The 25,652-nt window shown below is 41.2% G+C and overlaps 1 protein-coding gene across 1 annotated transcript in view; it reads left to right on the forward strand.

Annotated features, from left to right (window-relative positions):
• Nucleotides 1-25,652, forward strand: part of BRAP (BRCA1 associated protein) — a 36,554-nt gene that overhangs the window by 6,633 nt on the left and 4,269 nt on the right. The window contains exons 4-9 of the mRNA XM_075178462.1: nucleotides 3,475-3,664; nucleotides 8,276-8,389; nucleotides 9,821-9,969; nucleotides 10,519-10,594; nucleotides 12,486-12,624; nucleotides 15,682-15,791. Coding sequence (XP_075034563.1) covers nucleotides 3,475-3,664; nucleotides 8,276-8,389; nucleotides 9,821-9,969; nucleotides 10,519-10,594; nucleotides 12,486-12,624; nucleotides 15,682-15,791 — 778 coding nt within the window. The remainder of the gene's footprint in view (nucleotides 1-3,474; nucleotides 3,665-8,275; nucleotides 8,390-9,820; nucleotides 9,970-10,518; nucleotides 10,595-12,485; nucleotides 12,625-15,681; nucleotides 15,792-25,652) is intronic.

The raw sequence follows: 25,652 nt of genomic DNA on the forward strand, positions 1-25,652 counted from the left end.
AGAGATTCTCATTGTAGGATAGTCGTTTCCTGCTTAGCTTCCTTATTGTGTGTCTTTCTAAATTCATCCTGGATTGCAGTTTCTGCTTTGTCTCTCCAATGTATATTCCCACAGGGCACCTTGTACACTGTATCACGTACACCACATTGGAGGATGAAAAATGAGAATGTGATAGTTATTTTATAGTCCCGTTGGGTATGTGGACTGTTTGTTGGTAGGACATGGGTGCAGGTTTTGCATTTTTGTTTTTGCAAGGGAAGGTGCCAGTCTCTGATGGTGATCGGAGGGCACTTCTAACGAGGAAAGTTCTTAAATTTGGAGGCTGTTTGTATAAAAGGAGAGGTAAATCTGTGAATATTTCCTTCAGTCTATTGTCTTTCTGAAATATGGGTTGAAGGTCAGCATCAGTTTTCCCCAAGATGTTCATGTGCGGATTGTAAGTGACCACTAGGGGCACTCTGCTGTTAACCTTCTTTTGTTTGTAATCCAGGAGGCTACTCCTTGGGATCCTTGTGGCTCTGTGGATCTGCAAATCTATAACTATTGCTACACATTTTAGTAATTTTAACAAAGTTGCAATATTTGCATATTTCCTGTTTGCAGTTATGCTTACCTTCTGTAGATTAACAATTTATTGATTGTGTGTTTTGTGTTATCAAGTACATTCCTCCCTATATGTAAGGTTATATAGATTACATTTTTTCCAAATGTTGCAGTTATGAATCTGAAGTATTTAAGCTGGTTACCCACTGGTGTTTTCCGAAAACTTTAGTGATACCTCATGTCATGACATGGTGTGTGTTTCCAGTGGTTGCACATGCGGTCCATTGACAACCAACCCCCCACCCACCTCCCTCGCAATCGCTTGCAGTGAACGTGAGTAAATAGAGTAGGTAGCATCCAAAAGATGATGTGCTCCTGAAAACAACAGCAAGTGGGTATGTGGTCGCTGGAACCAATATGTTCCCTATTTGTTTACATGCTTTTACTAATTAAAGAAACACAAAAGCATGATATTTAACTACCGTGGGTAACTCCAATATTTTATTGATTTATATTTATTCCGAAACACACATCCATTCAGTGAGTATCTGTAATTTCAGATAAGCGTTCTTAAATTTAATGAGTAGCTGTTTGAAAACTGTTTTCAAGATTAAGCACTCAAACTCTATGGTTACCAAATGAGCAGTGAACTACAACCTTTTGTGTGTATACTCTGTGAAGCAATTAATATTTCCTTAATTGATGTTAGCAATTTGCATATATCAACATCTATTTATATAGTACCAGCAAAGTCCGTAGCACTTTACAATTGTGAACAAATGCAGTAATAAAACAATACTGGGTAATTCAGAGAGGTAAGAGGGCACTGCTCTCAAACTTACAATCTATGGGACAGTGGGAGTCTGATACATGAGGTCAAGTTCCAAATATTGCATATTGGTCCAGCCAGAATGCAGACTTAAAGAGTACCTAGTGGGCCATATGATCCAGTCACACAGAGGGTTGTTGTCTTTCTTGTGTGAACTGTTTAAAGGATATGTAACCTAGTGAGGTTAAGAGGGTGCTAGAGGAATATTATAAGCTTGCCTGAAGAGGTAGGTTTTCAGAGATTGCTTGAAGACACAAACACAGAAGACTGGTATAGGATCTGCTATCTGGAATGCTTGTCTTTTCTGGATACGAGATTTTTCCATCACTTTGAGCACCATGCATAAAACATGCTAAATTACGTTAGAAAGACCGGTCTTTCCTCACAATGCCATTGTTTAGTGACTTTCCTTGGAATGAGTGAAAGGGGAAACACTTTGTAATAATTTCTGTGTGTGTAACAATTTTGCCAAGCTTCAGAAATAATTTCCTCTTATCCCTTTCTCGTTTTTGGAGCTTTCTGAATAATATGTTTCCAGTTAAGAGATCCCATACTCGTACATATGGCTGTGAATTTCCAGACTAATACATGCCACATGTAGGGCTTCATCCTACGTCTATATCATTATCTCCGCACCTCCCATTATTATGTAATGTTATTTTATATAGCGCCTACATATTCCACTTTATGCACTTTACAGAGGGTATTTAATAATTCACATCAGTCATCTATATTCCCTGACACACACACATACGTGTTCAATTGCTGGATGTTTGGATTTGGAACATAATAATGGCTGTTACTTAAAAATTTGAATTATAATAAAAGCTGTTTTTTACTTCAATAAAAAGTGGTCATCATTATTGACTTCATTATATTTAACTTCTGTACTAACAATAAGGCTATAATGCTACAACCATGTATGTAATCCTATAAAAATAAATGTTAATAATATCAATAATGATATAACTAATCCTCTTGTCGCATTTACTGTTTGAGGTTGCCAATCTCATATCAATCTAAAATAAACAAACAAAGGTACAGGATGCGTCCAATGAGGAAAATACATTTATTAAAACTCAATGAAAAATAATAATGGTAGGTCTCACATGTATACCAGATACAATACAGTGATAAATTGCATATAATAAAAATACATAGCATTCATGACTCTAATAATAACTATGTATATTGCAAATGGTCTCTATGTAGTATAGCAGGAATAGGTGTCTGGCCAGTACACCTTATAGCCACAATATAAAGTGTGTGATTCAATCAACGTAATTATGTGCACATATAATATGGGGTGATCTCGCCTTATTATATGTGCACATAATTACATGTGAGACCTACCATTATTATTTTTCATTGAGTTTTAATAAATTTATTTTCCTCATTGGACGCATCCTGTACCTTTTGTTTGTTTATTTTATATTTAACTTCTGGTTGATTTGTAGTTGTTTTCTCTTAATAGTAAATAATGTGACAAGTGCTTCCTCTTTACACTGTGATCTCAAAATACAAGTCAAAGCTAGCACTGTAAAGGTTATTTAGAGAGTAACATGTATTCGGTTTAACACATCTGTGTCATTTTGTTAGGTGAATATAACAGGGCAGTGTAAGAAAAAAAGTGTTGTCTTAGCATCAAGTGACTCAAATACAAATTGGCCACTGCATATAGTCTTATTTTAATTTTAGGATAATTGTTTTGGGGGTTTTTTCGGTCACTTCTTGATATTCTTAGTGGCAGAGAATTTGGCAGCATGACCTAAACAGCCATGTAATATGCTGACATCACATTACACAAGTAGGAGAAAGCAAATCCGTTAGCTGCCAGCGATTGACAGATTAGCTTTATCTTGTGAAGCATTCCTTGCTGATTGCTGTTAGCTGAATAAAGTACTGAAGAACTCTTTCTGTTAAAAAATTCTAGTTCCCCTCTTTTGTCATAAAAGCCAAGATTAAACTACTGCTGAAGTATGAATGAAGACTGACATAATACCTATTTATGAATAGATGCCACTCGCATAGAATTTGAATAGATTTGTAACTGTAGATTACAACCTGCTGTAAGAAATGAGTGATATGCTGTCTTTTTTCAGTAAGATGACATCGTTGAAAGAGGACGTCAGGCGAAGTGCCATGATTTGCATTCTTACAGTTCGTGCTACAATGACCAGTCATGATCTGATGAAGTTTGTGGCTCCGTTTAATGAAGTTATTGAGCATATGAAAATCATCAGAGACTCAACACCAAACCAGTACATGGTTCTGGTAAAATTCAGTTCCCAGGTAATTGTCAATCTACACCTGATAAAAGGTGTCTACTTTGTGTTGGTTTACTTAATCCGTTTAATTAACAATGACTATAAACATTAAAGTTATAATAAAAACAGCTTTGCTCCTGTAGTAAACATTCCACTGCAGTAATGCTGGACGAGACCATTTTGCTGGAGCACCAAATGGAGGGATCACGTCAAGATTGGCCACTTTTGTGTGGCCAAATTTGCACTCTGATCCTGGCGTTGGGGATGAGTGTGTTACCAGTTCACACCAGTGAATGTGTCTCACCTTTAACCAGTTATCTTGAATGTGGATTCTAGATTGTTTTTCCTTGCTAACAGCTGTACTACACTGCTACTTTCTGCCAGCCATTGCACTTGTTACAAGTTATTTCTATTTACTACAACTCTTCACTTGTCTCTACCTAACTATAAAAGCAAACATTTGATGGTAAAAAAATAGATTAAATTGATATTTAGGGTATCCTTCATCTTCCTTCAGAGTATTATTATTATTATTATCATTTATTTGTTAGGCGCTACAAGGTATCCGCAGCGCCGTACACAGTACAAACAGAAGACTATACAGGGTGAAACAGTACAGTACAATAAACAAAAAATACAAATACTTCAGAAACTCCACGCAGGCTAATACAATAAGCAAGGAGTAGAAGAACAGGTGAGGAGACAGGAGGGAAGACAGCCCTGCTCATACGAGCTTACATCCTAGGGGAGGGTAGACAGAACAGGCACAAGGGGAGCCAGAAGAGGCAAAGGGAGAGAAGGAAGATTGAGTGGAGGAGGTAAGGTGGTTAAGTAGATGGTTGGTAGGCTTTACGGAAGAGGTGAGTTTTCAGCGCACGTTTGAAGGAGCACAAAGTAGGAGAGAGACGGATGGAACGAGGGAGGTCATTCCAGTTAAGGGGGGCTGCACGGGAAAAGTCCTGGATTCTGGAGTGGGAAGAGGTGATGAGAGTGGAGGAGAGGCGGCGATCATTGGCTGAGTGCAGGGAGCGGGCAGGAGTGTGAATGGAGAGGAGGTTAGAGATGTAGGGGGCAGTAGAGTAGAGAGCCTTGTAAGTAGTGGTGAGAGTAGTGTGTATAGCTGCCGCACCTTTTTACTGGTGATTGCTGTTTCCTCCTTACCATGTATTTTAAGTCAGGACTGCAGGGTACTAGGTGTGAAGGGGTCTCCCCTCCTCTTCTCTCCATCCTGGCACCACCAAATCTGGGCTGTGAGGTTGGAGGGAAAGGGAGAGGGGCAGCACACCACCATCTTCAGTCCCCACATGGGGAACCAGGTTCAAGCAGCCTAAATACAGTAGGGGCCCTTCTTACACTTGCTCCTACAAGGTTCAAGTGAACCCTCCCCGGAGTTACAGGGAGGGCTCCCAGAGCTGCTTCCACCGTCTCCCAGCTCTATGGAGCAGAGTGGGCAGCCAAACACTGCTGGGATCACCAAGAGAGAGGACCCACTGGCACCACAGCGCCCTGGTTCCAGATGTGCCGAGCAGCTTTACAATACCGCTAGAGGGGATGTGATCAATTCTGTACCACCATGGTAATTTCCAAATTACTTTGTTTACTTAAATACTTTATTAAAATTAATGGTTGTTTTTTTTTATTTACATTAATATTTAAATTAAAGTATATCATGCATGGTGGAAGGGGAGACCTAGCCACATATGTGCATTCTGATCTGTTAGGGACTTTTTTTTTATCATCCTCCCCTTTTAAACTCCTAATATACTTCTCTCTTCACACTGCATCTCAAATCTGGAAAGCATTACCCTCCACAATTAATCTAGCCCTTAGTCTTGAAAGTTTTAAGCATGCCCTGAAAACACATTTCTTCAGGATTTATCAAATAGTCCTAATTTCTTTAATATAGTAGGTAAGCCCACCCTCTCTTCACAATAGCTCTACTTTGATCACAACATGTAACACTATTCCTAAATCCTCCTACTCTTGTTACACCTCCACTCAGTGGTTAAAGGTCTCACATAGGTTAACATAACCCACCTCATTCAAGAAAAGCATATTAGTTATCCTTAATTTCCTTTCCTTGAAGGACTCCATGACACCCATTAAGCATGGATTAACCCTTTGCTCAGCAGACAGAGACAGGAAAAGGAAACACCTCACCAAGTATAACCTGTCTCATCCTTCCCTCATATGTCTTTGAGTACTTACTGAAAAATATTACATACAACATGTGTGTGATATATTAGGTCAGCATGTAATCCTTTACGGAAAGGAAATTAAGTAGCTAATTTGCTTTTGTTTCCTCCTCTGACTCCCTGGCAGCCATTATGAATGGGATGAACACAATTAACGACACGGGGTGGATACAAGGAAAACCAACACCCAGTATAGAGGCAAAATAAAAAGATCTTCATTTAATCTACACTTTCAAGTATTTTTTTTGTTTTTTAATTGACCATCCTTGCATGAAATCGCATCAAGGAGACAATGTCTCGAGAACATATGTAGTGAAGTTTGAAATAAAGCGTTGTGCCTTGTTAGTTGGTAGGGACAGGTGAGATTACGGTTTTCTGTAATAGTGTTTGTAGAGTGTCGCGCAAAGCCTCAACATACAGTGGGGAGGTTTGGTGTTTGGAATCCACAAATTCTTCTGGACGTTGCATTGTTTTCAAGTCATGTATTTTTAGCTCTAAGATTGCCTACTTTGCCTCTAGAGGAGCTAAACGTTTGTCTGTATAGATTGCCTCTAAACTGTCTCACTCTCTTGTATATTGTTTGCCAGGAAGATATTTTCTTGTTGTCTTAAAGCACTAACCGGAAGAAGAAGAGGAAACAGATCTTCTGTTGTCCTGTGGCAGAACCTGAGAGTCCTCTGTATAATTAGATCAAGCTTGTCTCCAAATAATAATGAACCTTCATAAGGATGATTGATATCCAAAGCAGCATCACATAGAAAATCAATTCCTTTTCTCACGATATCCATATTTCTGTGCAGATACTCTATTTTTCCTGAGTATCTTTGCATAAATTATGCAACCAATTTCTCAATGCTCTGGAAACTGAGGCCATTGCTACTCGTGCTTTAATTGTTGTTCCTACAGAAAAATTTAATTTCTTGAAACATCAATCTTCCTATGCATTGGATACCTTAATGGTCCACCATCCTCTAATGCAGGCCTGTCCAACCTGCGGCCCTCCAGGTGTTGTGAAACTACAAGCTATCAACAGGTTGTCTACTGGCAAAGCATGCTGGGGCCTGTAGTTTCACAACACCTGGAGGGCCGCAGGTTGGACAGGCCTGCTCTAATGGTATAGTAGCCTTTGCTGATGAACTGGCCACAGCGGCACCTACTTTAGGAATTGAATTTCTCTTCGAGGCTTTCTCACCTCTAATAGGATACATGTAATTCAACCTCTTGAGATTAGACTGCTGCAAGTCCACTTGTTCCCAATCTTTATTTAGGAGATCCTTAATTATTCTACGCACTAAGAAGACCTCGTGTTTCCTTTAATTGCTCTCTGAGAAAGCATCCTGTAGGGACTTCGCTACTGTTACATGTTGTATACCCATAGATTTATAAATATGTTTAAGTAGGACTTCTAATGTTTCCAAATTAAAGGCCTTAACTCCTCTATTATTTCCCCTTTCACTTTCATATGATCCATTATATTCAAATAATGACTTCTCTATGTCATTGGTTCTGGCATATAATCTGGTTCTAAATATATTTGTGACCTGACTTTTCATTCCTTGGCAAGCACAGGGATCTTCCTTGGTTGCAAAGGCCGTCATCATCCAATTTATAAGCTCTTTATATTGCCTAGGAGGTCAGGTTTATATCTTCACTGGCCTGGTGGTATATAATTTCTACACACACTGGCTACATAAGCCACTGCTAGCACCTTATCACACAAACACTACAGACTCCATTCCTAGTTTTCTGCATTGTGATGTACAGTTTACTTATTCCTTCACCTGTGAGCTGCTCCATGCAGCTATTTTTCCTGGGGTTTCATCTCGCAGTGCGTAATCTCACAGCCATGGCCAAAAACCGGCTATGATACACTGTGGAGGGGATGTGTGAGTGGGTGAACCAATCAAGCTGCAATCACAGAGTGTTCTGCAATTTAGATGGTAGTGCAGCTTGAAAAGAAAATATATATATATATAGTTAGAGAGAGATAAAGATGTATTTTCTTATTCTAAAACGCGTTCCATTCCGGTGTGTGCGTATGTATATACACACGTGTGTACAGATATTATTTTTCTTGCCCTAATATGCTCTGTGAAACAGTCCTGATAGATGTGCATTCAACTCTATCACCATTTACCCACTTCGCTTGTGTTGTCTGCAACAAAGGGTAATCATTCCATGTGACTATTTTGTGGCAGGTGTGGAGAGAAAAAAAACATGACAAAAGATTGATCTAGTGTAACATTGTTATGGAAGGTATTGACATTTCTGTGCTTAACACATCAGGTGATCTCCATTATTGAAGAGAAACAGATATCCATGTGCCATAGGAGTTTCAGGACTACTTAATCTCTGCTTGTGCTGAAGCCCTGGATGCTACCTATTCTAATAGTAGAGGGAATGTTACAAGCTTTATAGTAAAGCATTTCTCGTTTATCCAGGCGGATGCAGATAGTTTCTACATGTCAAGCAACGGACGTCAGTTCAATTCTATTGAAGAGGATGTTTGCCAGCTGGTCTATGTGGAAAGGGCAGAGGTGTTTAAGTCTGAAGATGTGAGTATATTACATGTGGTTTTAAATAAACCTTGTACTGTATTGACATAAACTTGCTCAGTGTGAGAATCAATCATCTGATGGCCTGAACATCTGAAGTGGAACAACCTCCTATCCTTTACGAACTGTCTGTATTCCACATTTTTACTTGCATGTTAAAACTATGTGCTTGTGGCACTAAAACAATGAAAGGAATGATATTCTACAGTCTATAGAGGCTGTCAGAACCTTTGTCTCAAGTGGTTAGCTGAACATTCTGGGATTTGTAGTTCATTAATAGCTGTCATACTTGCTAAATTGAGTACCGGATCTGTTACATGGATTTTGATAGCTCCTGTTTTGCACCCAAGTTATAGTTGTTACATTTTATCAGTTGTTCTCATTGTATGGGGTGCATTCGGGATCCTGGTATGCAATTTCACATTTCACTCTTCTTTGCAGAAGGAACTTAAAGGGTCATTAAGCATAAAATATGTTATACAAAATTAATAGGTATATTATAACATTCCTAAATGTATATTTTAAACTCTTTATTTCATGACAACTTGAAATGCTTACATTTTCTGACACTTAGTTAAAATTATTGTTTTCTGTTGCTTATTTCACATTTATGTTGCATATAATAGTCTTCAGTAATGTCACAGGCAGAAAGCCTAGCTTTCCCCATTTCCTTAAATTTTACGAATTGTAATTGTTACGATTTGTTTTCTTACATGCTTACGTAAGTATTCCTACATCTTTTTCTTGTCTGTGCTGTAATTTAGGATGTGCTCTGTAAAATGAGCCATTTTAATAAAATAAAGCTTAATGAAACTTTTTTTTTTTTTTTTTTAATGGAAGGTAAAAGAAAGATATGTACACCACCCTGGTGCTAGGTAACCTATATTTTCTATACAGTATTTTTTATAAAAAAAAATCAAAAACCCAAAACATTCTTTTAGTACTGGGACAAGTGGGCAACAATGGAAAATAGTGTAAGGGCCTTAAGTCTTGGTGATGGTGAGGAGTCTGAAAGAATTGTAGTCTTGTAAGTGAGATATGTAATATTATTGATTGGAACTATCGCTCAAACAGTTAATTGAGTGGTGATGTAAATGTAACAAATGCTATTGCATGATCCTGTTACGTACATGCATGTGTCTGTGTGTGTGTGTGTATATATATTTAGACTGTAAGCTCCAATGGGGCAGGGACTGATGTGAATGAGTTCTCTGTACAGCGCTGCGGAATTAGTGGCGCTATATAAATAAATGATGATGATGCATGATCCACACACAAGTGTTTGTGAGTTAAGGTTTTATTCATGGGTCATGTCTTTAGCTACTATGAACTTATGAAGTAATTGTCGGCTATTTATTTTTGTTTCACTCCTTTGCCTATGGCAGTGATTTTACATACATTACAGTCTAAATATTGAAATATCAATTTCAGGGTGCAAGCCTGCCAGTGATGGATCTAACGGAGCTACCTAAATGCACAGTGTGCCTGGAGAGGATGGATGAATCTGTAAATGGAATTCTAACAACTCTCTGCAATCACAGTTTCCATAGCCAGTGTCTTCAGCGCTGGGAGGACACCACGTAGGTGCTTTATGGTATAACGCTCCCATGCAATCCTTGGCTGCTGGGAGTATTTTGACTCTAATATTCAGAGATTTAATCGTCAATAACAGTGGTCATTTGTTATTTCAGCTACTGTGAACTTTTCTTGTAATTTGTACCTGCATTGTTTTAGCAGTCCATATTGGAAATCCAAATGATGCTAAATTATGGGTTTATGCTTTTCACAGTAATTTAGAAACTGACTGTACAACCACGACAAATTACTTGCACTTCTAAGCCTAGATGTACTACTAAACTAATACTTTAAGTGGGAGGTTTTGGTTTTTTTTTGTTTTTTTTATTGCATTCAACAAATTGTTCAGCAATGGTATCTGCTAGCAATTGATGATGTCAAGTGAGAACTCATATTTCATCTTTTAACTTTTGTAGTTTAAAGGTGTGTAGGGGTTGGAGTTGGTGGTGCAGGGACTTTATTTCCAGCCTGCAGCACATATTCCCGGTTAGTCATATGATATCCACATGTTTACAAACTTTCATGTGTAAAGTAATGGCTCTTCTATGTTACAGATGTCCAGTGTGTAGATACTGCCAAACTCCGGAACCAGTGGAAGAAAACAAATGCTTTGAGTGTGGTGTTCAGGAAGTAAGTTGACATTTTGAGTCCCCGCACTGGGAACATGTGGACTCCATTGTGTTTTCTATAGAACATACAGAACATTTGTCCTGGTGCCAGGATTGATGTTTGCACAATGGAGTGAAAGTGCTAATTCAATCCATAATCTCTTGTTTTTATCCACGCATAAGTATCCGCTCATATTGCAGTATTCTAGTGTTTCAGTTAACCTGTTTACTGCCAGATTGTTAGGGTATCAGTGGGAATTTTATATTGTTTTTGGTTTTAACAATGGGGCTTTCTTTTGTTAGCATTTTTATATATATAAAAAAAAAAAATTATTTGGTTATCAATGCAAAATTAGACTAAAAATTTTTTGGGGGTCTTTTTTTAAATACACTTCTACATGATTATAGTCAAGATTATTTTCAAGCTATTATTGTGCCTCTAGAAATGTCCTTGTATGTATTACCTATTTCTCACACTTGTTTATTTTATTTTTTAATCTCTTTTATCATGAAGACACTGAGATAATAAATACAAAGCCATAATTGAATGAATGATGAAATACAAATGGCATCAATAACATCACATGTAACAGATAGTTATGATCCATAATTACAAATTAAGAAGGTGTATTTAATTCAAACAGCCACACAAGAGTGCATGGTCTGGTGAAGCAGTATAGGCTGGTCTGCAGAAAAGCTAGCTCAACATCTAGCCCTTTTTTTCACCCCAGCCTAATAATATCTACAAATAGTTCGGATCCGCATTAATTTTGATATCTAATAAAGTATGTATAAATCTCTATTAAGTAACAATGACTATAAATCAATGTGTGTTTTTTTTTTTGTTTTTAGTCTTTTTGGGATTTTTTTTATTTACATATTTACTAGTTGTTACTAGACATGCTCGGGCTCTGGTCCTCGGGAACCGAACACACAGAAAGTTAGGGGATCTGCTGCGCGCCCGTGGAATCGAAAGCGAGTTTTGAATTCCTTTTTAAGATTTAACATAGCAAGGGGTGGGAGGGAGGGTGGACCCCCATTTTTCTTTTCTGCCACTGCTGTGTGCCAGTGTGTCCTAGATGTGCTAGGAACTGCAGTGTGTTTGTCATTGCTCTGTCGCTTAGCATTCAGCCAGGTCGCTGCAGTATTTGTCCGAAAGTGAATGAAAATAATATTGTGAGGTGGTCAAATGACTTGAAATTAGTGTTATTGAGGTTAATAATAATGTATGAACAAAAAAGAGCAAACTTATGTGATTCTAGCATATTTTAGTTTTGTTTCTAAAAAACAAAACACACAAGGGCGGTTTTACTAAAACACGAAGCTAATCCAGATCCAAAACCAGTTCACAGGGGTCAGTGAGCTTCTATAGTTGTTACTAGTATGTGCACCAGTAGGTTAGAATAGACCTCCGGGAACACTAAAATAAGATTTAACTTTTACAGCAATTGTTTGTTTTCTCTAACTAGACCCTTTTTTACTTTTATTTTTTTTATTATTATTTTTTGGGTATGAGAGCTTATCTGGGTCGTCTTTGCCCCGTAGCTTTTGCTCCTGCACAGGGGGCCCTGGTGATCACATGATGTCACAGGTAGTACCACATCTAGTATCGCTGTTCATAAATATCGGAGCAGTCAGGAACCATTCAAGTATACTGACTGTCCCTTAAGAACACATACAGATGTAAGGCCTGTGTCCTCCTGCCGTGAAAAGGCAGAGGGTGGTCGTTAAGGAGTTAATATAGCCATCCTTTTGTTATAGCAGGTGGGTAATTGTTGAAATATCCTTTAATGAATGTGTGCATTGTCAATTTTACAGTGCTGTGAGAAGTGCATCAACCACGCATATAAAAACTGACACATGTTGATAGTGTAATTACACAAGTTGTTAACTCCTTTGTTTTTATATTGCAGAACCTCTGGATCTGTTTAATTTGTGGTCATATTGGCTGTGGTAGATATGTTAGCAGACATGCATATAAGCATTTTGAGGAGACACAGCATACGTATGCAATGCAACTAACCAATCACAGAGTCTGGGATTATGCTGGAGGTGAGATAAGAGGTCCTAATTTACAGTATTTCCTGTATGTTTTTCATAAGGTGGATTTCCCATTTGACTTTGGATTATCTAAACAACGCAGCTCTCAAAAATAGGATAGTACTTCTTGATTATTCTTACCTCTGAGTGTGCTTTTTTTTTTTTAAAAAAAAATTTCTTTATTGTGGATGGTCAATCAATAACAAACATGTACAATATAAGGTAAAATGATTACAATGTATACACAGTAGGTTATTAACATTGTAGGAGTATCCAGTGGAGGCGCCCTTCGAGAACTGGAAACATAAGTTGACCATATTTACATTTTCTTTTTTTTTTATTTGCTTATGTTTACGTATATAAACCAATAATACAAAAGGTAGAATGGGGAGGAGGGGTGAAGGAGAATTAGGGGGGAGGGGGGGAGACCACAAAGACTAAAGCAAGGGTGTGGTCGAGAAAAAGGTAAAATGTAAATGTTTGAGTATCAGAAGATGACATAACAGGAGCAGAGTCCTGATCGCCGCACATGGGTCAAGACGAGGTCGTTAAGGGCCAGAGGGGAACGAACGCTCTGCGAACTGCCAAGGAGCCCACACTTGGTTGAAAGTGTAACCTCTATCGTGTAAATAATAAGTAATCTCTTCCATGGTTGCCACATGCCATATTTGCTTTTTGAGAGTAGATAGAGATGGAGGGGAGCTGCGTTTCCAATTAAGGGCTATAAGGGATTTGGTGGCTGTGAGGATGTGTGCTGTTAGTTTTCTAGAAAATTTGTCAAGGTCTGGAGGGGGGTAGCAAAGGAGAAAAATCCAAGGATCCTTCGCCACGGGAGCTTCAAATAGAGTGTGGAGAAAGCCATGGATCGCGTCCCAGAAGGGAGTAATAACTGGACAAGTCCACCAGATGTGTAACATTGATCCCCTGTGGCCACAACCCCGCCAACAGTCAGGTGACGAGGAAGGAAACATTCTATGGAGTCGGGTGGGGGTATAGTACCAACGATAATACATTTTATAGGATGTTTCTTTTAGTTTGGTCGATATGGAGCTTTTGAATATTACCAGTCTCATGTCCTCCCAGGGCTCCTCACCCGGGGGGGGGGGGACCAAGATCCCTCTCCCAGTCAGCTTCATGTGAGAGTTGCGGATGGATAGCGGATTCAAGAAAGATATTGTAAAGTTGCGATATTATACCCTTATCCATGGGGTGGAGTTTGCAAAGGTTGTCGAACGGAGTGAGAGGGCGTAGTAAATATTTGGGTAGTAGGGATCGCAAAAAGTGGGTGATTTTGAAAGAAAAGGGTTAAGCATCCGAGCTGGGGGATGAGGCTGAATTTCCGCTAGTGTGAGCCACTGGCCTTGTTTCGAGAAATCTGAATGGATTTTAAGGCCAGCCTGAGCCCAGAGGCGGTATCGTACTTTGGAGAGGCCAGGAGGGAATATAGGGTTAAACCAAATGGGAGTCAGGGGGTAAAGGGCAGATGGGAGTTTTAGTTTAAAGGAGTAAGAATCCTAAATCTTGATGTCAAATTTTATGGTTGGGAGTAATTTGGAAGGGGGAGGGCGGTGTACAGGGGGTAGACCCCATAGCGGGGTGGAGTCAGGAAGGGCTATATATGCCCTCTAGGTCAAGCCACGAGGTGGACCCCGAGGGGGCATATGATGCAACAATTTGGGAGAAATGGGAAGCCAGATAATAGAGCTTGATATCGGGTAGTCCCCTGCCGCCACCAGAGATGGGCTTTTTCAGAACATTGAGCGAAAGCCTTGGGGGCCTGTGGTTCCAGATGAAACGAGTCAGAGCTTTTTGGCTATTGGATAGGAGGGTGGCGGGGACAGCAACTGGTAGGGTTTGGAAGAGATATAACCATTTGGGTATGATATTCATTTTGACTGCTATGATCCTGCCCAGCCATGAGATAAGAGGACATGAGACTGGTGATATTCAAAAGCTCCATATCGACCAAACTAAAAGAAACATCCTATAAAATGTATTATCATGAGATAAGACGGTTCCAGGAAGCCAGATCAGATTGTGTTTTGGATAGTAGGGGTGGAAAGTTTTCCCGGTAAAGGAGGTCAAATCGAGATGTAAGATAGACTCCCAAGTATTTTAGCTTCCTGGCCTGCCATTTAAATTTGAAAGAGGACCGTAACACCTCGGCTTCCCGGAGTGGGACATGGACCAGCATGGCCTCTGATTTTGTGTAGTTTTATCTTATAGTTGGATATCACACGGTAGGTCTGGAGAACCTTATAGAGGTTGGGGAGGGAAATGGCCGGCTGAGAAAGCGAAAGCAGGACATCATCTGCAAAGAGCGAGATTTTAGAGTTAATGTCCCCCACCTGTACGCCCCAAATGTTGGGGTTAGATCAAATTTGAGACCAGTGGCTCCATCACTAGAGAAAAAATGAGGGGAGAGAGAGGGCAACCCTGCCTTGTTCCGTTTTGAATGGATATCTGGTTTGAGGGTATACCATTAATCAGGACTTTGGCCGAGGGTGAAGAGTACAGTGCCAGGACGCCCGTGAGAAAATCACCAGTAAAGCCAAAGGCCTCAAGAGCTGCTCTCATAAAACCCCAGGAGATCCTATCAAATGCCTTCTCAAAATCCAGAGAGAGAATTATGGTAGGGGATCTCCTGGTATTTGCAATATGCATGACATCAATGACTCTCCTGGTGTTATCCCTTGCTTGGCGCCCCAGGATAAATACCACCTGGTCGTAGTGGAACAATGATGGGAGGAATTCATTTAAGCGATTTGCCAGAATTTTAGCGTATATTTTTAGGTCCAGGTTAAGGAGAGAGATGGGTCTGTAGCTGGCACAATGCAATGGGTCCTTTCCTTCTTTTGGGACCACTACTATTTTAGCTTCGAGCATTTCAAGTGGGTGAGTGTGCATTTTTAATGTAAGTTTGCTATATAACTTACCCTACATGAACAACTGATTATTATTAAATTGGTAGTCAATGTTGTTTAGACATAGACTGACTTCAATTAACTTGCATTGATTTTTTTCTCTTTTTTTCTTTGCACAAATAACTGGTCTGTGCCCTACCTTCAGATAATTATGTGCATCGATTGGTTGCAAGCAAAACAGATGGAAAAATAGTTCAATATGAATGTGAAGGGGACACATGCCAGGAAGAAAAGATAGATTCTCTGCAGTTAGAGGTGAGTAACATGGGCTTACAGTGTACAAGCTTAGGTTGCAAAATATCTAGAATACTGAATTATAGTTTGTATTTCAAAACTAGATCATTCTCATCTGTTCATACAATACACAACAATTGTTATTAGCATTTAAAACATTCAGGTATGTTGGCTTGTATTCAGGTTAATAGTAAAAGGAATAACAATGTTAATATCTTTGAAAGCTAAACTGATGAGCTTGTTGGTTAGGGCCTGGCAGGTTTCCTGCTCTATAGTTTTTTTTAAACTAAAACAGCCATATCCTACATATAATATAAGTACAAAAATATAAATGCCCTTAACACATAAGAGAACAATGGTGAAATATAGTGCAATAGAAACTCTGGTTCTGTCTATAGCAACAATGAGATTCTAACTTGTTTTGTATAGCACCTTAGAAAATGGAAGTGAACATGTGATTGGTTGCTATGGGTATTAATGCCCCTATAGTGTTCAGTGCAGCTGTTGCCTATACCTAGCAAATCCTAATATTGGGTGATCAGAGTTGTTCCAGCAACTGCTCTCAGCCTTTCTTAACTCAGTCAGTGAAGCGAAATATGGTTACACATCTCATGTGCATTATTACATATATTGTGACCACCAAAGCCTGTGTATTAAAGAACATACTTATATTTATGTGATCTACACACACACAGCCCCCATTTCATCCTTCTATTAAAGTCTGTTGCGCTTTATCGTTAACTTTTCTAACCACACCCACTGTTCTTAGCATGTAATGGAAAGAACCGTTTAATATATACCAGCTTTGAAAAGAAACGTGTTTTTAATACATGCTACCTTTAAGTACTTTGATTCTTCTCATCTCTCTTTCACTAATATCACTGGTTTCTCCTAAAACAAATATTTTTATTCAAACTGGATTGTGTTCCAGAAGCACATTTCATACACTTGGCTGCATGTGTGTGCATGTTCTATACAGATCCACTCCTGAGCCAAGTGCCCTCTATTAAATACCCAGCTCTGGTAATCATCATCATTTATTTATATAGCGCCACTAATTCCACAGCGCTGTACAGAGAACTCATTCAGATCAGTCCCTGCCCCATTGGAGCTTAGTCTAAATTCCCTACTATAGACACACACTCACAGACACAGACAGACAGAGAGGGAGAGACTAGGGTCAATTTTGATAGCAGCCAATTTACATACCAGTATGTTTTTGGAGTGTGGGAGGAAACCCACGCAAACACGGGTAGAACATACAAACGCCACACAGATAAGGCCATGGTCGGGAATCAAACTCATGACCCCAGTGCTGTGAGGCAGATGTGCTAACCACTAGGCCACTGTGCTGACCTCTTTGCACCAGAATTTGATCTGAATTAAGAGAGTGCATTTTTATTTAAAATGGTAATTATGACTAGCCGCTGGCTCGATCGGCTGCAGTCGACGGCCTACTTCCGATTGAGGCCCCGGACTAAAGTTCCAGCCTCCCCGCGGACCCCTCACTGCCGGTATCGCCACAGGCGCTTCCGGCGAAAGTGGCCAGGACTCCTGACTCAGGTGAGAGCTGCAGCCATTGCACTTTCCCCACCTCCGCTTGCAACACGTGTGGTCTGCCTGGAGGGCACCCCTGCCTCACTGTCAGGGTTTCTAGAGGAGTTGTGGGCAAAGACATCAGACCACCAGCACTGCAATACTTCCCCATCTCCTCTCACCCAGTCTGAAGCTGTTCACTTTGCCAGCAGATTCTTCTCGACTCCCTGTGGGGCTGGAGCTCTGCCTCCCTGGTCCACGAACTGTAAGAGGCCCACGACTAGCCCTGTGACTGGGGACCCTGCGCTTCCTACCCTGAGGCTTGTGCCCGCTTGTATTACCCAGCAGAATTAACTACAAAGTCTCCCTATATTTCTGAGACGCATGCAGCGACTACGCTTCTCCGCACCCCTGCATCCCCCTCTCAAGTGAAGCCTCCTATACGCACCCTGGAGTAGGGTAAGAGGCACCAGCCAGCAGTAAACCTGTATCACATTTGCAAGTGTGTATAAAGTCTTGTTTCCCTAGTGCTGAGCTCGCTCCACTTGAATCTTGAGCTTGATTACAAGGCTTAACTCCTATCATACAGTGTTTCTTCAGTAGCCACAGGCTCTGACTACAGCTCCTTCTCATCAAGTTGTCTTTCCGCCTGCATACCAAATTCGGGGCTGGGCTCAAATGACTGGGTTCTAATTATGCCTCTGTGCCCCTCTGGTCCCTGAGCTGTGCCCTGTGGAACAACCGGGTTTTCTCCATATCCTCTGCCTCCCCATCCGTTCCTTTTTGCCTTACACTCCAAAATGCCTAAAGGGGGGAAAAAATCTACAGGAGGGGACCTCCTCCCCTATCTTTCTAAACAAAAAAATCAAGCTAGATCTGGTGGACATTCTGATTCGGGGTCTGAGGAAGAGGACTGCTCCCCCATCACAGCGGGGACTTCCTGTCCCTCCTCAAAGAGGTGAAAGACGTCAAAGCCTCTGTACAGGCCCTCCACTCACTAAAGACGGATATCGCGAATATTGGGAACAGAACAGACCATCTCGAGCAACGTGTCGAAGAGGTGGTGACGTACCAGCAAACATATGATACAGATCTGGGCCAAAACCGCCAGGATATTCTCCAGCTACAGGAGGGCCAGGAGGACCAAGACAATAGAGCCAGACGCAACAATATGAGAATTCGGGGAATACCTGAACATGTCGAGTCTGCCCACTTGGAACTCTACCTTAAGAAGCTTTTCACCCAGCTTTCCCCCCAAACCCCGGAGGATGAACTCTTATTGGATCGTGCCCATCACGCACTCAGACCTCGCTCTCAGGACCCATCTCATCCCAGCGACGTTATCCTTAGAATGCACTATTTTACGGCAAAGCAGGCCATCATGCAGGAGGCACGTCGTTTTCCTTCGATCACCTACGATAACGCCACCCTGCAGATTTTCCAAGACCTCTCCCCACTCACTCTGGCCAAAAGAAGGGACTTCAAGCCGATTACTACGCTTCTCCGCCAAAAGGAAATTAAGTATCGCTGGGGTTTTCCTTTTCGTCTCCTAATCTGGCACCGAGGCTCTATGCTCATTGCCAGAACCATCTCTGAGGCGCAGCCTCTACTTCCCAAACTTGGCATTACTACAGGACTTCCCAGTCTCCCTGAACCCTCTCCCCTCCCTCGGAGGCCGACTACACAGTCGACGCGTCAAGCCCCCAGGACCGAGAGGAATACGATCCCATCGAGGTCATCATCCTCTCCGCGATCCACTGAACCTTCTGGAACTTGACTTGCTACACCAGGTTTACATTTTGTGATCATTTTCCATTTTTATTTCTCTCCCCATATGGTTCTTTTACTGAGAGTTGGTCCTCGACCATGCTCCTAGTGAAACGTCTGTTATTTCCTACTGGTTTTTGTCTCCAAACCCCCATACGCTAACGCTGCTTGGTTGTGTCATCCGAAAGCCCTACTGAGCTTAGTTGTACTGTTTTACAGGTTATCATGTGTGTATTACTTACCTGTTGCTCTGTTCCTGATGTTTTGAGTTCCTTTCTAACTGTGTTGTTGGATCCCGGCTCCTTTTGGCTGCCTCCCCTACTAGGGGGCGTATCCTCTGGCGTCTGGGATTCCCAGTTTATACTATGTTAGTCTATAATACACATTGTTAAGCTTTTCTTGTTACTTATTTTTTATTATTACTTATCACACTCTCATCCTGGCTATCCCTGGTTCGTGGTCACCACCTCCAGTGGCCATCTAGGTCGCTCTTCCGGTTTTAGCCGGGGCTATTACCCCTTTCACGCCCACGTTGGGGTGACAGTGGAGCTACAACCGGAAATACCCCACTTAAGCTGAGAGCTTGTTGTTCTAGGTAATTGTTGAGCTCTGTTATTTTTTATGTTTAACTCCTACCACCCAATTTGGTAATTTGACAAAGTATGCATCCTACTTTTTCTCTGCTCTTATACGCCTCTCAACGGCCTTCCCTCATTCCCTGACGCAATACCCTCCCATCCCCAGAAACTTATTTCCTACCTTCTACTTTCCCTTGGGACTACCTCACTCTTCTCCCCGCCCCCACTCCATATTCGCCCACCTGGTTTTTCCACGTGCCTAGCTCTCTGTCCTCCGGTGATGTAGCCTTTAGCGGCCTCGCCGCTCCTCCCTAGAGCCTATGGCTCTTTTGCTGACCTATGTGCTTTCCCAGCGAATAGTTTTCTTTCCCATTGTCGGCACAACAGGTCCCGGCCTATTTCGCCGAGTGACCATTTCCCCCCCCTAACTCCCTCACCTCCCCCCTAAACTCCCCCCTTCTTATTTGACCACCATGTGTTAGGTCTTCTCCTGATATCTCTCCCCCTCACTGCACATGGGTCTTGGACTACTTTCTTTTAATGTTAAAGGGCTAAATAGCTTCATAAGGGCGATTTGATTTTTCTACAAAAGACACATTTTCTACATAACTCCCACCCAGAGCTCCGTTCCAAAGCGTACCCCGTTTCATACCATGCTTGCGATCACGCAACCAAATAACGAGGGGTAGCGATTTTATTTGCCCGCCATTTGACTTTCGAACTCATTGACTCCCTTACAGACAAAGAGGGCCGATATCTCATCTTGATTGGTAAACTAAATAATAAACTCTGCACGCTGGTTAATGTTTATGCTCCCAACCAGCATCCGAATCGCTTTTTTTCCAAATTAGATGTTTTATTGTCCCGTATTCGTCAGGGAGACCTTATCGTAGCGGGAGATTTCAATACTGTCTTGAATCAGGCTTTGGATCGTTCCCCCCCTGTGGCTGCGCCCCCTGCTACTTCTGACCCATTTTCCTCTAAGTCGCTCCTCAGTCTCATGAAATCCCAGCTTCTCTACGATTCCTGGCGAGTGAAAGAACCGACCTCTCGGGACTATACATATTACTCCCCACCACACCATTCATATTCACGCATTGATATGATCCTGCTCAGCCACAACTTTGCGTTAAACCTCCAGGCGGCCCAAATTCACCCAATGATTTGGTCTGATCACTCTCCTATATCTATAGACCTCTCTGGTCTCTCAGACCGCCCCCGCCCCATGACCTGGTGTCTTAACGACTCTTTGCTCCATAATGCGGATGTAATTTCCCAGCTCGGGACTCACCTTGAAAAGTATTTCGAGCTCAACGACCTCCCAGATATTTCTAGGGCCACTCTATGGACCGCGCACAAGGCGGTCCTGAGGGGACATCTGCTTAACATCACTTCCAGGAGGAAAAAAGAAATTCTAACCACGACTAACGAGTTATCTCTTCAACTACAATCTCTAGAAGCCCAACACAAGGCTACTCCGGACCCCTCCATTCTGCTAGCCCTCCGCGAGACTAAGGCCCAATTAGATCATCTTCTCTCTAAGCAAGTAGCCTTAATGGCTTCGACAATCCTTCTATGAAAAGGGGGAAAAGGCAGACAAAATTCTCGCTGCGCGGCTTCGTTCAGAAAGGGCCCACAAAAACGTTATATTGATTCGTGATTCTAATAACCAGCTCCTCCATGACCCTGCTGCCATCAGAGAGGCTTTCCAGCAATATTACTCCGCCCTTTATAATCTTCCATCTCCCCCTGTCTCTATCCCGCAGCACTCTAACGCCTCGTTGATATCAGACTTCCTTGCTAAATCTAAACTTACTAAATTGTCCCCACAGGCCCTTCAATCCCTCAACGAAGAAATTACATTAGATGAAATTCTGCTTACTATTAAATCACAAAAAAATGGAAAATCTCTTGGCCCAGATGGATTTACGGCAGCTTATTATAAAAAGTTTTCGAGTCTGCTTGCCCCCCACCTGCTCTCCCTGTACAATGGTGTCCTCCAGGTACCCTCTTCCCGCCCGAAATGCTCGAAGCTAGAATTGTAGTGATCCCAAAAGAAGGGAAGGATCCACTTCACTGTGCCAGCTACAGACCCATCTCCCTTTTCAATCTGGATCTGAAGATTTTCGCTAAGATTCTGGCAAATCGTCTAAACGCATTCCTTCCCTCGTTATCCCACTACGACCAGGTGGGATTCATTCCGGGGCGCCAGGCGAGAGACAACACCAGAAGGGCCATTGATATTATACATATTGCAAACACCAGGAGATCTCCCACTATAATTCTCTCTCTGGACGCTGAAAAAGCGTTTGATAGGATTTCTTGGGGCTTTATGAAAGCGGCTCTTGAGGCCTTTGGCTTCGCTGGCGACTTTCTCACTGGCGTCCTGGCATTGTATTCCTCGCCTTCAGCTAAAGTCTTGATTAACGGGGTACCCTCAAACTCGCTAGCCATCCAAAACGGCACGAGGCAGGGGGGCCCCCTTTCTCCCCTTATTTTTGCTTTGGTGATTGAGCCATTGGCCTCTCAAATCCGTTACAACTCTAATTTTTGTGGTGTGCAGGTGGGGGACATCGACTCTAAAAGTTCGCTCTTTCTATGACACATATCTGGTGGACCTGTCCAATTATCGCTCTCTTCTAGGATGCGATCCATGGCTTTATCAATACCTTATTTGAGACTCCCGTTGCGAGGGACCCTTGGATCTTTCTCCTTTGCTACCCTTCCCCTGATCTTGATAAATTCTCCAAAAAATTGACAGCACACATCCTCACAGCCGCCAAATCCCTTATTGCCCTCAACTGTAAGCGGAGTTCTTCTTCAACTTTCTCGGCCCTTAAAAAAACAAATCTGGCATGTGGCAGCAATGGAAGAGATTACTTGCCACTTACACGACAGAGGTCACGATTTCAGCCAAGTTTGGGCTCCATGGCAAATGGCGGTGAGCGTGTTCCCCTCGGACACTTAATACCCTTCTGATGACCCATGTGTGGCGAGCGGGATCCTGTTCCTGCTCTACCAGCGCTTGACCTTCTAACACATTCTCATTATCTCCCTTCTGACCGCACTGCTGCCTAGCTTTTGTGGTCTTCCTTCTTCACTCCCCCCTCTCATCCCCCCCTTACTCCGCCCCCCCCAAACTATGTTTATAATGTCAGTTTTATATAAGGTAAAGCAAGAAATAACTTAAAAAATTGGTCAGCCTACATCTTGAGTTCCCTGTGGACGTCTTTCCTGGATTCCGTCACAATGCAAATGTCTTTTTATGTACCCACTGTAACTTTCAGATTTCGTACTTTGTATGCCTTGTATTGCTTGACCATTTAAAATAAAGAATTATAAAATGGTAATTATTACAACCTCTTAGCACCAGAATTTGATCTGAATTAAGAGAGTGCATTTGGTAATGACTATGCTTTAGGAGGACGCTTGTTTTTCATCAATAAAATGTTAATAGATGGTAAGATTCCTACATAGTTTATTTTTAGGAATAAGTAAAATATTAAACTTAATGGACTGTATACTACACAAAATCCGAAAATGCCAGCTATTACTTCCTGACCTGTCTAAATTAGTCATTCTTTCTCCCACATATTGCAACTAACTAACCCATCCCAGGCGTTGTCATTTGTCTCTGGCCATGGCTGTTTCATACACTTTATCTCTATTATCCGCTCTGCAGTAACTTCCTTAATCTGTTAATCCTAACCTATACTGGTTTCACATAACCTTTACAACCCTGGGATAGGTTAGTTTACAGATAGGAGTGAGAAACTGGAGCACAGAAAGTCTGTATCTGATAGGGATGAAGGAAGGGAGAAGAGCTAATGGTCAGTAAGTCTGTGCATCTGTCTGTCTTAGAGTTTGGCAGTCTGTAACTGTCTGTGTCCATGTATATGTCAATACCTGTCACTACTTTGTTTTTTAAATAACAAGTACCCTCTACTGTATATAATAATGAGAAACGTCCCCTCCGAGTTCTGTAACCTTCATCAAAGCACTTGGTCTTCGGGCCTCCTACTTGGTGACTTGGAATATAATATACAGTATTAGTTCATATCGATTACAGCAGCTCCTCGGGTAAGTTGCAGAACAGGACAATTACTCTGGGCTCCCATCATCAGTGCATCACATTGAGGTGCTATTTCTTTGTGGCTTTATTTTGAACATGGCATTTGCACACTGCAAAAAAATGTGTAAGTTGCCAGAGACACCACCAAGCGAGTGATCATGTTGCATAGCAAGAACAGAAAATAGGGCATTTCTTGCATGCATGGTCACATGTCTAATTGAAGATTGTAAACATGTAACCTTTGGTTCCCTAAACCCCACCACACCAAATCCATTCACCACACCTTTTACATTGTACCCTGCACATTTCCACGCATTAATTTCTCTACAAATTAACAACCCATGTTGTTAATTTTTCTCTTCTCCTTTTTCTTACATTTGGCACAGGATTAGCTATCCTTCAGACTAAGCAGCCCCTGGGCACAGGCCTGCTGTACCTAATGCAAAAATGCTTGCACCATAAATACAGAAGGAAAACATTGGTTTGAATGTTTGTCTCACGCGATCTGCTCCTGCGTTCACTAATTGTTATTGCTGTAGAGGAATCTCCACTCATTTATGAGGTGCGAGCAAAAATTAGCTCAGACATCACGGCAGAACCTCATCACGCAAGGCCCTTCTGCTCCACGGGAGGTTCTGTCTTTCCTGAGCTCGGCTTAGGACACCTGCGCTACGGTTTGACAAGTGTACTGCCCCAGTCAGACTCCCTGCCTGCCACTGTCCTCTAAGCGGCCATCAGCACTTCACTTTGAATCTCCACTTTGCATGTGTAGCCTTATAACAGGATCAGCATGCTAATGAACATATTTACATTTCCCATTATTTGATTATTTAATGAAAGGGGGGTGATGTTTTAGATTATAACAATTGTAAAAATAAAATGTTTTGAAACTCTGGACATAGATTCTTTTTACAAGTAGATTTGTCTCTTTATATCTGACAATTCAGATTGTATAAAATTAGATAAAATCTATCGAACCTTTAATTTCTATTTCTGAATAAGACCTTATGTTTTGAGTCGTTTTCCACTTGTGTTGATTGTTATTAGTTTTCACACGCTGTATTCTACATTTATTTAATCAGAGTTCTTGTTCCCTCTTTTTTGGCTCATGTATTTTTAAATATTGACTTTGTGTTATAAGAGGTAACATTCAATGTCCTAACAACTTGGATTTTTAGACTTGATAGGGTCCTTTGGCCTTGGAATGGCTGGAATTGTTTCTCATTTAAGCCATCGCAAAATAACTCTGAGGAATTTCTACTTGTCAGCAGATCAGTGGAAGATTAAACAGAGCCTTTATTTGCTTTAAAAAAATAAAATAAAATAAAAAGAAAGAAAAAAGCTGCCAATTTAGAAACCAAGGATACAGCAAACAGTATGTTTGTTTGTGTTCAATTCATTAAATGTGAATAAAAAAAAGATACTAGAAATTCTTGTTATATATAGTAATAGGGTAGTTTTACAACAAAAGGAAATGCCTATGTATGGCTTTACATTTTTTTTGCTAAGCAAAACATAGAAAGTAGAGTCTAGGGACCGCTAAAGAATGCAAAATGAATATTGACTAGGCCAGTGGTACTCACTAAAAATTCTTCAGAAGCCACTAATGAGTACGGACACTGATAGCCGCAACCCAATTGAATTATGAGTGCAGGAATTAACTACAATCAAGGCCTTTTATAAAAAAAAAAATATATCATTACTATTTTGTTAGTACTACTTTTTAACAAAATGTATGCTTCCTCTGTGAGCAGGGCGGTCTGCCTGACGTCTCCGAGGAGACTGTGCCGCACTCAGATTAGCCGTATGCATTTAAAATTGCACAAGGCTTTTAACTTTCTGAGGGGCGGCAATAGCGAGTATTACATGGAATGCTGAAAGAGTGGGTAGCTATGGTTGGTAGATTGAGAAGGCCATGTGTGTTCTCTA

The sequence above is a fragment of the Mixophyes fleayi genome, chromosome 1 (genome assembly GCF_038048845.1).
Source record: "Mixophyes fleayi isolate aMixFle1 chromosome 1, aMixFle1.hap1, whole genome shotgun sequence".
Taxonomy (NCBI): Eukaryota; Metazoa; Chordata; class Amphibia; order Anura; family Limnodynastidae; genus Mixophyes; species Mixophyes fleayi.